The 12,663-nt window shown below is 28.6% G+C and overlaps 1 protein-coding gene across 1 annotated transcript; it reads right to left on the reverse strand.

Annotated features, from left to right (window-relative positions):
• Positions 1-2,725: 2,725 nt before the first annotated feature.
• Positions 2,726-8,778, reverse strand: LOC113863112 (protein NRT1/ PTR FAMILY 5.6). Its single transcript, XM_027496542.1, has 4 exons — positions 8,551-8,778; positions 4,942-5,159; positions 4,161-4,708; positions 2,726-3,720 (listed from the first exon to the last, which is right to left on the reverse strand). The coding sequence occupies exons 1-4, from the start codon at positions 8,687-8,689 to the stop codon at positions 2,847-2,849; spliced, it is 1,779 nt and encodes a 592-aa protein (XP_027352343.1). The 5' UTR covers positions 8,690-8,778; the 3' UTR covers positions 2,726-2,846.
• Positions 8,779-12,663: the final 3,885 nt, after the last annotated feature.

Consider the following 12,663-nt stretch of genomic DNA (forward strand, 5'->3'; position numbering starts at 1 on the left):
TTTTGACAATATGTTGAACTTGTTTATTTAGTGTAATATGTTCTTAATGCATATTCCTCCAAGTGGCGGTCTATTAGAAATAAGAACAACATTCTCACAAACAATGAATAGAAGCTAGTGTTCAATCAAGAGAGAGCACAAGGTTAGGGTCAATCAAAGTTTACTTGTATTAGAAACATAATGGATGGGGTTAAGTCACAATTATGACAAAAATGTATGTTATGCAAACAAACTTGTGTTAATCAAATGTGTGAAAGTTTTTATATGATTACTTAATTTGGATTGAGGTTTTATTTAAATTCATGTTTTTAATCGTTGAATCAGAATATTATTAATTTTGAAATAAAAAATTGAGTGTTGTTGTTTTTTCTCTTAATTTTTGAATTAAGTATTTTCATTAATTGATTAATACCTCTTTTTTTGTTCTGTTTGTTTTATTAAACCCCATCTTACACTCTAATTTGATAAATTGTTTTGGTGATCCTTGAAAGACGACTCTAGTTATTTGCCTCGTACTATATTAATTATGTTTTTATTATTTTAATAATCAGTCATTCAAATTAATCTTCTAAATTTAAAATTTCAAACATTAGTCCCTAAAATTAAGAGTCATCAATCATTTTAGTCAACATTATAAAAAATGTTAAAATGTAATAACATAATGATGATTTATTATGTTAAATGAGATGTTAAAGTCAACTTTGGACAGAAATGATGTCATTTTAGGATCTCTTAAAAATAGTTTATTTTGTTCTAAACTTTTAAAATTTTTAAACTTTAAGCTATCTTTCTTTTTTTTCCTTTTATTTTGCTTTGTTTTCTTTCTTGAGCACTTATCCATTTTCTTTCTCATTGACTTCACCACTAAGATTTACATTTTCTCATTCTAGTATCAATGCAACAACTTTTCCTTGTCACTATAATGCCACATTTGCACTTATCCATCTCAAATTGCAATAACAATCAAAATGACATATGTCACCACTACTTCTTAGAGCTTTCACTACCTATGACACCCATTTTAATTTTTGAATCTATTTAACAATGAAATACAAATTGGTTTCTAAATATAAGGGAAACCAAAAATTCAAGGAAGGAGAAAGATAGGGATGAAGGAATTTGTAGATCTAAATCTTGAATGTGCTCAGTGCTTTTACCTTCCCATCCATCACGTTTTAGAGATCTTGAATGTGATTGCTACTACGGTTGAAGATGAATAAGTCTCCAAAGAAGCTAAAAATCTCAAAAGTTAAAAATAAAAATAAATTATTTGTTGAAGACCTAAAAAATGTTATTTTGTGTCTAGTATATATTCTTATATGTCACTTAAATGATAAATTATCGTCATGCTATTCAATTTTAACATCTTTAATGATAAGGTCTAAATTAATTAATAATTATTAATTTTAAGGATTAACTTTTAAAATTTTAATTTTAGAGGAATAAAATCAATTACATTACATATTTTAAACTAAAATAATGATTCACTCTATTTTTGTCATTAGTGTAAATGCAATTTATTTATGATTAAAATTATAACTCATGAGATATTTTATTTTTGATTAAGTATTATGAATGTTCAAGAGTAGAAAATTTTACGACAAAATTGCATCTCCTTGAAATTATTTCAGTTAGATGCTTTAAATTCCTTGTTTTATTGTGCAAGAATTCACTGTAATATTTATAATGTATTGAATAATTTAAATATTATGATAATGAAAAAAATTGAAGGTCACAAACACAATCCTTCTATTAAAAAATTGTAGGTCATAAATAACAAACACTAGATTATGTCTTTGGTTCTTTAGAAGTATGGATAGAAATAGGCTAGGTTAGGCTTTGACTAAATAGATTTAGCATACTTAAAAATTTTGAAGTCTATATATGTCTTATTATCTGTCATAGACTTTTTATTAAGCTTAAGTCAAATATTTGTAAAAGCCTACTTTAGCCTATTAGTCTTTTTAATAGCTTACTTCGTATTAATATATTTAAATAAATAAATTATTTTATTATTCTTAATTAGAGAAGATATTTTGTTAATTTAAAAATTAAAAAAAGAAAAAATAATTAAAAAATTATATATAATATAAATAAGTATGTAAAAAAAAAATTGATGAGACAAACTAGTGACAGATGTAATCAAGAAAACAAATCAACGTTATGCATATAATATAGATCAACCAACGGTAATATAAAAGACTTTAGCAAATAGAACTCTTTCTCATATGGAGTATGTAGTAGGAACGCTTTTTAACTCCAACGTAAAGAATTAGAATTTTTAATTTAAAATTCTATTTAGTTTAAAATTTATTTTATTTAATATAATATTTTATTATAATTTTTATATAAAATTATTTAATATATTACTATAAATTTTATGAGTTTTAAATATGTCATTCTAACCAGTTTAATAAGTTTTTTTTTAACTCAAATTTAACCTATTTAATTAATTAAGTCTATAAAAAAAAATTAAATTAAGTCTATTACTTAAACATATCAAACTGAGTTAGACTTTAAAAAAGTTAATTCAGATAAACTGACCTATGTCTATCTTTATTTAGAAGCCGTAAGTTAATTTAATTACAACATACTTATATTATGTTTTAAAAATTAAAGTGATATTGAGACATGACCTATTGTAGTGGGCCTCAACCTCCCTCTTCCCAGTAACAAAAACAACTTCGACCGAAAAGAAGAGTAGCAAACAACTTGAGCATTTTAAGGGTGGGAGAATAACATGGAATAATATTAAACAGAATAAATATATTCATTCTACATGGAACATTTTACATTTTGCTTTTGTAGTTTAAGTGACCTTAGTAATTAAAATTGAACTAATGAACTTAAACTTTATTTTCTACACCACCACAATCACTTTTGACTTCATAGCAATCAGCTACTGCCACCTTTTGCACATTTTTGTAGGAATATCTTCGGGCAAAAAACACAAAGAAGAACAAATTGGTTGTGGTTATTGCTGCCAATAGCCAATAGAACTTGTCCAAGCGACTACTATTCAAATCCTGACCAAACCAACTCTTCCCGCTCTTCTCTGTTATATGATCAACAATTGTTATCAACATACTACTTAGGAAATTTGCTGCCCCAATAACACTTAGGTAAAATGCTATGCCTAAGCTTCTCATAGAGTCTGGTACCTGGTCATAGAAATACTCTTGCAAACCCACTAGTGTAAACCCATCACCAAAACCAATAATAAGAAATTGTGGTGCCAACCAAAAGACACTCATTGTTAATGAACCCTTCATTGGATCCCTCTCAACAGCTTCAAGCCTTTTTTTCTCTATAAAAGCTGCTACTATCATTGTAGTAATAGAGAAAAGCATTCCAAAACCAATCCTCTGAAGGATGTTGATTCCTCTCTCATTTTCAGTTAGCCTTCTTAACACAGGTACAAGAATCTTGTCATATATGGCCACAGAAAGTATCATCCCAAAGGCTGCAACTGTGAAGATTGAAGCTGGAGGAATCTCAAACCCATTACCAATCTTCCTGTTCAATGTAGCACCTTGTTTGATAAAGAATGTAGATGTCTGTGCCACACATATACCGAATGGTATGGTAGATACCCAAATGGGGATCATATTGATAATAAGCTTCATTTCTTCAACCTTGGTTACGGTTGCTAGATTCCATGGACTCTGCTTCTCTGCTGAATTCCCATCATCAACAACAATTGCTGCCTTGTCAAGAAATCTGAAATTAAATTATAAGTTGCATGATTTTAACACATAAATTGGTAGACATGTTAAAACAACATAAAACATATGGGTTCTACTCTATGTTAAGAAATGCTAACAACATTTTCTTTCAAACACACTTTTTATTATTAGTTAAAATTTATTAAAAATTACAAAAACATGTGAGTTCCACTTCTAATTTAATGATTCTCACTAAAACTTTTATAATTTCTAACAAATTTCAATCGATAAGTGAGTGTGTTAAAATAATTTGTTCTTAGCAATTCTCAATCTATATTTGGTGTATTTTAAAAATAGAATGGAAAAGAACATAAGGTTAAGAAATGATATAGTTTTGGTTCCACTAAAAGAGAGGAACTGAGGAAAATGGAGCGGAATAAACTGTTTCTTTCTATTTTGTTCAAGTGCCAAACACTACCAAGTCATGCTACTTACTTGAGTTTATTAGTGTGGCAAAGAAATCTTGTATTGTTGCTAAGAGTCTTGGGGACCTCATACAATTGGGCAGGATTAGAAGGGTAAGGAAGCTTTCTTTTGGAAATGGCAGCAACAAGAACCTGCAACATTGGAGTCAAGGGACTCCCAGTTGGTACCCTATAACGATAAAATGGCCTTCCTATAATGAAGATGAGTAATGAGAGAGCCATGACCACAGTGAAGATAATATCAGCAACTCCCCAGTTTATGTTGTCTTGTATGTAAACAATAAGGGTCACTCCCAGAATAAGACCACTGCAGAGTGCACAATTCCACCAATTGAAAAATGACATTTTTTGCATCCGTTCTTCAACATGATCCTCATCAAATTGATCAGCTCCAAAGCTCTCTAAAGAGGGTTTGTGCCCTGCTGTTCCAATAGATATTAAGTAAATGGCCAAGAAGAAAACCACTTCATGAATTCTCCTTGGTTCATTGCACATGGCTGTATGATCACACGGCTTTAAGCCTGGTAAGAACCAAGATAGAGTAAGGAGAACCAATCCCTGTGTTTTGAACAAGTTTTCATAGTTAAGGAGCCATGGAGAAAAAGTTGAAAATACTAATGATAATATTAGTAGTACTAATAACATGTTTGGTTTAACTTAATTTTACAGCAATAACCGCTTGTTTTTTAAAAACTCTTAGAAAACAAAAATAAATAAATAAATAAATGGTTATTTCTTAAATAAGTCGAACCAAACATGTACTAAGTTGGAGGGATAGTGATTGAGCTTACTATGAGATAAACAATGCTTGATGCAAACACAGTGGAGTAACGGCCCATGTATGCATCGGCTATGAATCCCCCAAACAATGGCATCAAAGTAGTGACACCAGACCAGTAGTTCACATTCCTTGCTGCAGTTTTGAGATCTTGATGCATAACCTTTGTGAGGTATAGGACCAAGCTTGTTGCTATTCCAAAGTAGCTCAACCTCTCGCTTGTCTCAATTCCTGAAAACAAGGATCAAGTTAAAATGTTATGGTTAATGGCTTCATAAACATTAAACATGGTAACACTTATGTTATAGATTTTCTAATTCGTAAGATCTCGTGGGGGTTTGGTATATTAATTTTAAGAAGTAATTATTGAATGAATTTAGCTAATGAATATCGTCAAGACATTACTTAAAATTTAGTACATAATTTTCTTTATTAAATTTATAGTGGAGTTGTATTGAAAATCAGGATGGATATATCGCTAACACTTTTGCATACTTTTTTTTTTTGGTTATTCTTTAAAAAATGTCCTAAAAGTATAATTAACATACTCCTTATTAAAACTCTCTAAAAAAGACTAATAAAATTAGCATATTATTTTTAAATATGTTAAACCAAACATGCATTTCATATTTACAATTCAATTCTCCTTTAATCGAACACTTTCATTGACTAAATAACTAAAACATGTTGTATATGGCATTTTATATAATTATTTTTATTTTTACTGTGCATACACATTTCAAGAATACATTCCAAAACTAAGGAGATATAATTGTCCCTCAAAATCGTACAAAAATCATTCTCCGTTAATTGAGTGCTGTGTGCTACACAAATTTCATTAAACCATAAATAATTAATAAAAAAGTTTTTAGATCTCCTACTGTATAGTATACATGATAAATACAAGTAAACGCTTCTTAATTTGTATGCATTATGGTTTATGTATTAAATAAATGGAAGTAATTTGTTAACTTCGTGTAATTCAATACTGTATAGTATATATGATATTAGCTTTTCGATGTATAAAAATGAAAGTGATTTTAATATGTTTGCTCGATGCTTCTGTCTGGAAGATATTATATATTGAGAGGACCACAAGGGGCGATCCATCAACTTGAAAGAGAACAAATAACTTGAGCCATTAATCCCTATTCTCGTACCTGAACGCGCAAATTGGATTTTAAAGTAAACATGTTCGTACGATTCCATTTTGAGTTGTTTGACGCAGAGAATCATGGGTCAACTCAAACTCAAAGTCTTAAAAATGAGAAGGTGAAAGAAAAGTTCTCCAAGAGCTTGACTCATTTAAAGTAAGAAATTATAATGTTTTGAGTTTGGGATTACCATTATGCATATCTATCGTTCAAGTTGTCACAAATCGGTTCAGTTTTGATCTGGCTGGGGATAGAAAAATTATATCTGATTTCACGTAAAAGATAATAGATAATGTGTTTAGAATATATATATATAGGTTTGCCCGAGTTTGGGGAGATAATAGAATAATAAGAGATGAAAATCATATGAAACTCTAGAATAGAGTAATTAATGTTAAGATAAATTTTAAAATATTCCCACATATTTTTAAATTGCATATCTGATTTTACGAGAAATAAATTTCTTCTCTGAATTGATCTTAAGGGCAATTTCAAGCAATTTTTTGAAAAAAAAATAATTTCTGAACAACGAATATTAAAAATCAATTCAACATATAATCTTTTTCCTAAATCGCAACACACCAAAAGAAACACTTTTATTTTACTATATTCTAACAAAGTCACATTTAATGTTAAAAATTTTTAGTTAAAGAAAGACAATCAATATTGTGAACACTAGAGGAGCTCAATGAAAGGAGGATTTCAAAACTAGTGGAAGGGTCACATGGGTCCTGAACAATTTGTTTATTCTCAAGTAAAATTGCTAGTTCTGTGGTGCAGGATATAAGGTCGGCCATTTCAAAGCCACACATTATATATACAAACTTCATGCAATGGTCTATGTACAGTAACGTACATTTTCATTCTTAAAACCCCATTCACATTTGATTTCAATCAGGGTCAGCATCTTAAAAAGAAGCACCACTACTAATAGCAACATTCTTAGTGATAGTAACCATTAGGCTTTATGTGGTTGATATCGTTCATCATCATAATTTATTTATTGCTATTCAGATAATATCTATTTGTGGGTACGTAGTGGCATGTGGGACTGGGAATCCACCGCTTTTTGTGGTTATACCTATTGACTTAACTAGTTTATATCAAGTACTACAAGGGAAATTGACCGTAATCAGTTCCTTTTTTGCTGCTTTACGTTTTTTGGTTCTGGTAATAATTCCTCTTAATCTTGAACATATAGATGTGATTATTACCTTAATAACCGAAAAGTGATATTCCAAAATCATTTTGCAAATGGGCTGATTTTAAAATTGAATCCCTTAAATTGATTTTACTTATATTATTGACATTTTTTTTATTTCCGTACTGATTTTCTTATTTCTTTTTAACTAAATAAATAAATAAGTATGAGCATCAGAAAAGAGAAAGTAAATGCTTGGTATTCAGCTTCTTTTCTCAGCCACTAAGCATGTGACTTGCACACATGCGATTTTGAGAACCTTGTCCATAATCTATAGCCTTTTGTACTAGAGTTTGATTTGACATTCCTAATGGGATAGATATCCATGAACTCATCTAATGCATTCGATTTTCATGAATCAAGAGAAAAAATTATTCTGCTCGGACGATTCGGATTACCGAGAATTTTACATAAATGAGTTCAACATTTCTCTATTTGTGTTTTTGAGTTCTGCAATGACATATTGCCATTCCTTGTTTTATTTACATATATTGCGATAATCTATACATGCAAGTATGGGCGATTTAATATAGCATATGATGGGAATATTCTCATTAAAATGTAAAGAAATGTAAAATCATAATATGAAGACTTAACAACTTATAATGAGGAAAAACATAACGTCTTGAATTTTTCCAAATCTAATATTGTTTGGTTTCTTTATAGTGACTATAAATCTTTGAATATTTTAGTTTATAATTTCGATTAAATTTACAAGAAACATATTAAAATATGTTTTTAATTTATTTCAATAAACTTATCAATTATATTTATGACCAAAATATCATTTATAACATTTTCTGTATAAGTGTTTGAACCCTAATACGTAAACATATGACTGAGGTGGGTCTCGTGTCATGAATTTTTGTATGTGCTTATGTAATATAGAATCAGCCTAGGTCCTTCAATCTTTGTGTAAAACTTTAATTACACAAACGTGAAGCAGACAAATAATTAACTAGAAATCCAGAACGGGGTTTGACTGAGCAAACACAAGGGGTGACTCTGTTATCAAGGGGTGACTCTGTTACTGAACTGATTGAAAAGTCTGATTAAAGCTAAAATAGAAATGATAAAAGCAGATGCATGATGGGAATATTTCAAGAGTAGTAGATAATAATAATTAGCAGGTGAAACTTTGAGGAACTCCCCTGCACTTTATTGAGAACCAAAAGGAGCTTAAAGAAAACAGACAACACACACACAAATTGTCTAACTAGTATAAATTAAATGCCATAAATATAATTAAGATTGAAGCAAATCATACCAATAATAAAGAGAGATGCTTTCCAAGAACCAGTTGAAGCTCTGAGTGGAACCCTGCCTTTGTGATCCACTGAAGAATCATTAACCCATTTCATCTCATCACCCTCTTCAGGTTTTACTTCCACACTCAACTTCTCCATCTCGCAATATAATATTGCCTCACTATTGCTGGCTTTATACTGCAAGTAGAGAACACTACTATAGCCCTCCTTGCTAGCTAGATAGTGTCTATTACACTGACAACCTTTACCTCAGGACCTTCTTTTATAGACTCGGATTTGCTTTTCTTTCCTTTCTTATTCATTACATTACAAAGATATTATTTTTTTATACCAATCTTGATTTTCATAATACAATTTTTGCACTCATTTTATGTTCTTTTTTTGTTTTATCATATTACTCATCATATTTATTATATATATATATATATATATATATATATAATTTTAAAATATCTACACCTTTAAATATTTAAAAATAATATTTATTATATTAGTATATGTATTAACCGAGACCACTATAAATTAGCATTCTAAAGAGTGGTCTCTCATCTCATTTGAAAATATTAATGCTTTTAATTTATGGAAAAAATTCCTCCAATTAAAACTTAAACTCAAAATGGACACCCAGAAACACATCACTAGCTTTCACCATTCATACAACCAATACATTAAGGATTTAGGCATGTTTAGAAAAATGATATTTATTAAATTTTTTATATTAACTTTTAAAATACGTTAAACATTCAAAAATGATAATTTTGTATTAAAATTACTTATTGCATTGAAAAAATAAATTATAATAAATGTTTTTTTGTAATAAAAAACAATATTTTAAAATGCAAAAATCCACCTTAAAGATTAAGATTAATAATTTTTTTTATTATCAATGACTTTATGTTATAAATACTTAATTCAATAATTAAATTTATGAAAGTGATTTATATTTTTTATAAAAAATAATATATGTTAAAATCTATCAAACTAAGTTACAAATGAAATTAATAGAAGATTCATAAATAACTTTCTAAATATAACTAAATATCTTTCAAACTTTAGCTTAAATACATACTAAAATAAATTAATAAAAATTAATCCAAGCACTCCCTCCGTCCATCTCTCCTTTTATTTGACATTAACGTGCAACAGTTGCTGTGTTGTGATTGGCAGAAATTCTTGTCAAAATACAGAAGTTACACTAAAAGAAAACGCACTCCTTTAATTGGTAAAGGCCTAAAGGGTCTTGAAAATATGGTCCTAGTAACTGCCCCTTTTGAAAGCAACAATGCTGTGAGGAACAGTGTCCATACTCCCACTATCATTTATGGGCCCGCACTGGGATGCAATTGCATAGTGCACCAAAATTACATCTCAACCGACCACAAAAATTCAGCAAACTTTATATGCCATTATATCTGTGAGCCTTAGGACTCGCAACATTTATATTAGGAAGTAGGACTTTTTTTTATTTTTAATTTTATTATATTTTTGGCGTCTAATTATAATATATTTAATTATCTCATATAGCACTTATTAACTCCGCGACAAAATGTCATCTACTAAAGAAAAAGTCAATTGTGTCAATTGTTTGATTTGTCTTATCAATATAATTTTGTTAACTTACACTTCATCTTCTATACTTTTTTTTATCAATAAACCCCTTCATGGAAATAAAATAATGCAAAAAATAGCATTGTAAGAAAATAAATGAAAGAAAAAATGTATAATAAAGTTTAGTATCATGAAAAGTAATTTGCGAGAGTATGAATTTACATAAGAGTAAAGTATAATTTGCCCTATAGTTTTTGTCTTTCAGACAAATTAAACTCTTAGGATAATAAATAATCTTACAATCACAATTGTAAGTTTATATGTATAATATGATACGTGAAGTTAACAGATAATTTTATTAATTTAAAATATTAATGTATATAATTATTATATTATTAGTTTGGTATCTTTATTGGTAGTTTTTATTATATAAACACACTACAAACAAAGACGAACTAAATGATTAAGTTTTTTTCTCTTATTTATTTTTATAAAAATAGTGGAGAAATGGATAAAAAATATTTTTATGTTTCTCTAAGAATAAAAATTTCTTTAATAATGATAAAAAGAAAAAAAATAACAATTGGTAAAGAATGCCAAAAGATCATGAAATAGTTTAAACAATTATGGAAGAGTTAGAGAAGGAAAATGACTCTTTTTTTTTCCAATTTTTGTGCATTGTTTAAGGACAAAGTTTTGCTTGAAGAGTGTGTATGAATATTGAGGCAAACTATGAAAGTGGATCCCAATTGTCAAGCTCTTGGAAATGAGGGTGAAAATTAAATAATTTTAAACAAGTTAAAGAATTTTTTAGACAAGAATAGAGACATTAAAGTTTTAGACTTACTTAAATTTTCTATTAACAAGAATTATAAGTTTTTTTGTGTGTAAAGAACCTTGACTAATCTTAGATGATTTTCTATAGGTCTAAAGATGAAGTCATCTTTGATTTGATCATGAATTTTGTTTCCTAACTAGAACATTGTAGTCTTATTGATTTAGATTTTAAATGTGTTCTTTTACTTAGTAAAGAGATAACTTTAAATATAGAATAAATAAAATTGTGACTAATGATGTTTGAAGAGATAAATTTCAAAACTTCTATCTCATTAATGTCGTTATAGTTAAGTTTAATCATATTGGCCTTTGGTTAAAAATTAAACCACATATGTCAATTTTTAGAAAAACAAACAACTTTTATGTTTTGTACTCCTTGAATTACTCGTTCTAATGTTATTAACCAACTTAGAAAGTTTTAAAACTTAGACTACTTCTAGCATGAAAATGTTAGAAGATTTTATACAGGTATTTTAGATTAAAAAAATCTTTTTTTTAATAATATCTTCAGTAAGAAATAAAGAATATTTAATGGAATTGAAGGGATGTATAGGAAACGTGCCATTAACTAGAATCCTTTCTTTTCTAACCTTATTAAGGATTTTTGGAAAGATTATGAAAGTATACTAGACTACCAAGGAGCCTATTGTTTTAACCTATAGAGAGCTAAATGGATTAAATTAAGGGATAAAAACACTAAATATTTTCATCAAGTTGCTATGATTCATAAACAAAGAAATAGAATTGAAGCCTTGTTAAGTCAAAATAGAAAGTGAAAATTTGATGCTAAAAATACGAGAGCTACAATTTTGAATTTCATTAATGCTCTTAATACATAATTAACAAAAAATTGTAATTACATAAATGCTTAATTTTGCAAATTAGTTTAGGATTGAGAAATATATTTAGGTTGCTTTAATTTTATGTATGAGTTTGAATGAAATTTGATTTATGATAATTGAATTGAGATTAAGAAACACTTGATTGACTAACCAAAAATCAATGAATACTCTGTGTTATTCATGTAACATCCGCTTTTTGTTAATTGGTTGTTTGTTATTAATTATGTGTGAATGATATTTTAATTTGAGAAGTCTTTGAAAATAGTCTATTATAGGGGGTTTTGCCTAAGCAAGACTAAGCGTTTTGGACTAGGAGATCTCAGAGCATTCTCGCTCAAGCAAGAATGAGTCTTGCCTAGGCGAGATAGGATAGAGTCGTCCCAATTGTTCTCTCGCCCAGGCGATAAGTGACTAGCTTAGGAGAGAATATAAAAAAAAGCCTAGAAAATCATTGTATGATGTTTTTGTTCAAGCAAGATGGAGTCTCGCTCAAGCAAAAATTAGTTCGTTCAAGTGAAAGTGTGCAAGTTTGAGAGGTATTTAACAAACTTCCATCCATAAAACTTGTATTATAATTTAAGTTGCCTTTATCTCTCATTTCTCTCTGAACTCTCACTTTCTTTCTTCAGATATCTCCTCTAAACCTGAGCATTCCTTGAATTCAAACTTGGACATTCAATCCAATAGACTCCAAGTAAGTTTCATAGAGTTTAGTTCTTTAATCTCTGTTCTTTTCTCTTCATTTTATATTTTCTCAAAAATACTTTATTTTGTGATATTTAGGAAGATTTATGTTCTTTGAACAATATTCTCTACAAATCCCTTTCCAAAACTTTATCTCGATGTAAGTAGAGTTCTATTTTACCATTACACAGTGTATGTTTT

The sequence above is a fragment of the Abrus precatorius genome, unplaced genomic scaffold (genome assembly GCF_003935025.1).
Source record: "Abrus precatorius isolate BTA unplaced genomic scaffold, Abrus_2018 Scaffold3, whole genome shotgun sequence".
NCBI classification, from domain to species: domain Eukaryota; kingdom Viridiplantae; phylum Streptophyta; class Magnoliopsida; order Fabales; family Fabaceae; genus Abrus; species Abrus precatorius.

Excerpts from the sequence above, each read along its gene's own strand:
- LOC113863112 (XM_027496542.1), bottom strand. The coding sequence starts at position 8,689 with ATGGAGAAGTTGAGTGTGGAAGTAAAACCTGAAGAGGGTGATGAGATG. Across the intron at positions 5,160-8,550 it reads AGCATCTCTCTTTATTATTG|GAATTGAGACAAGCGAGAGG; the intron begins GTATGATTTGCT and ends CCTTGTTTTCAG. Across the intron at positions 3,721-4,160 it reads TGCCACACTAATAAACTCAA|ATTTCTTGACAAGGCAGCAA; the intron begins GTAAGTAGCATG and ends ATTTAATTTCAG.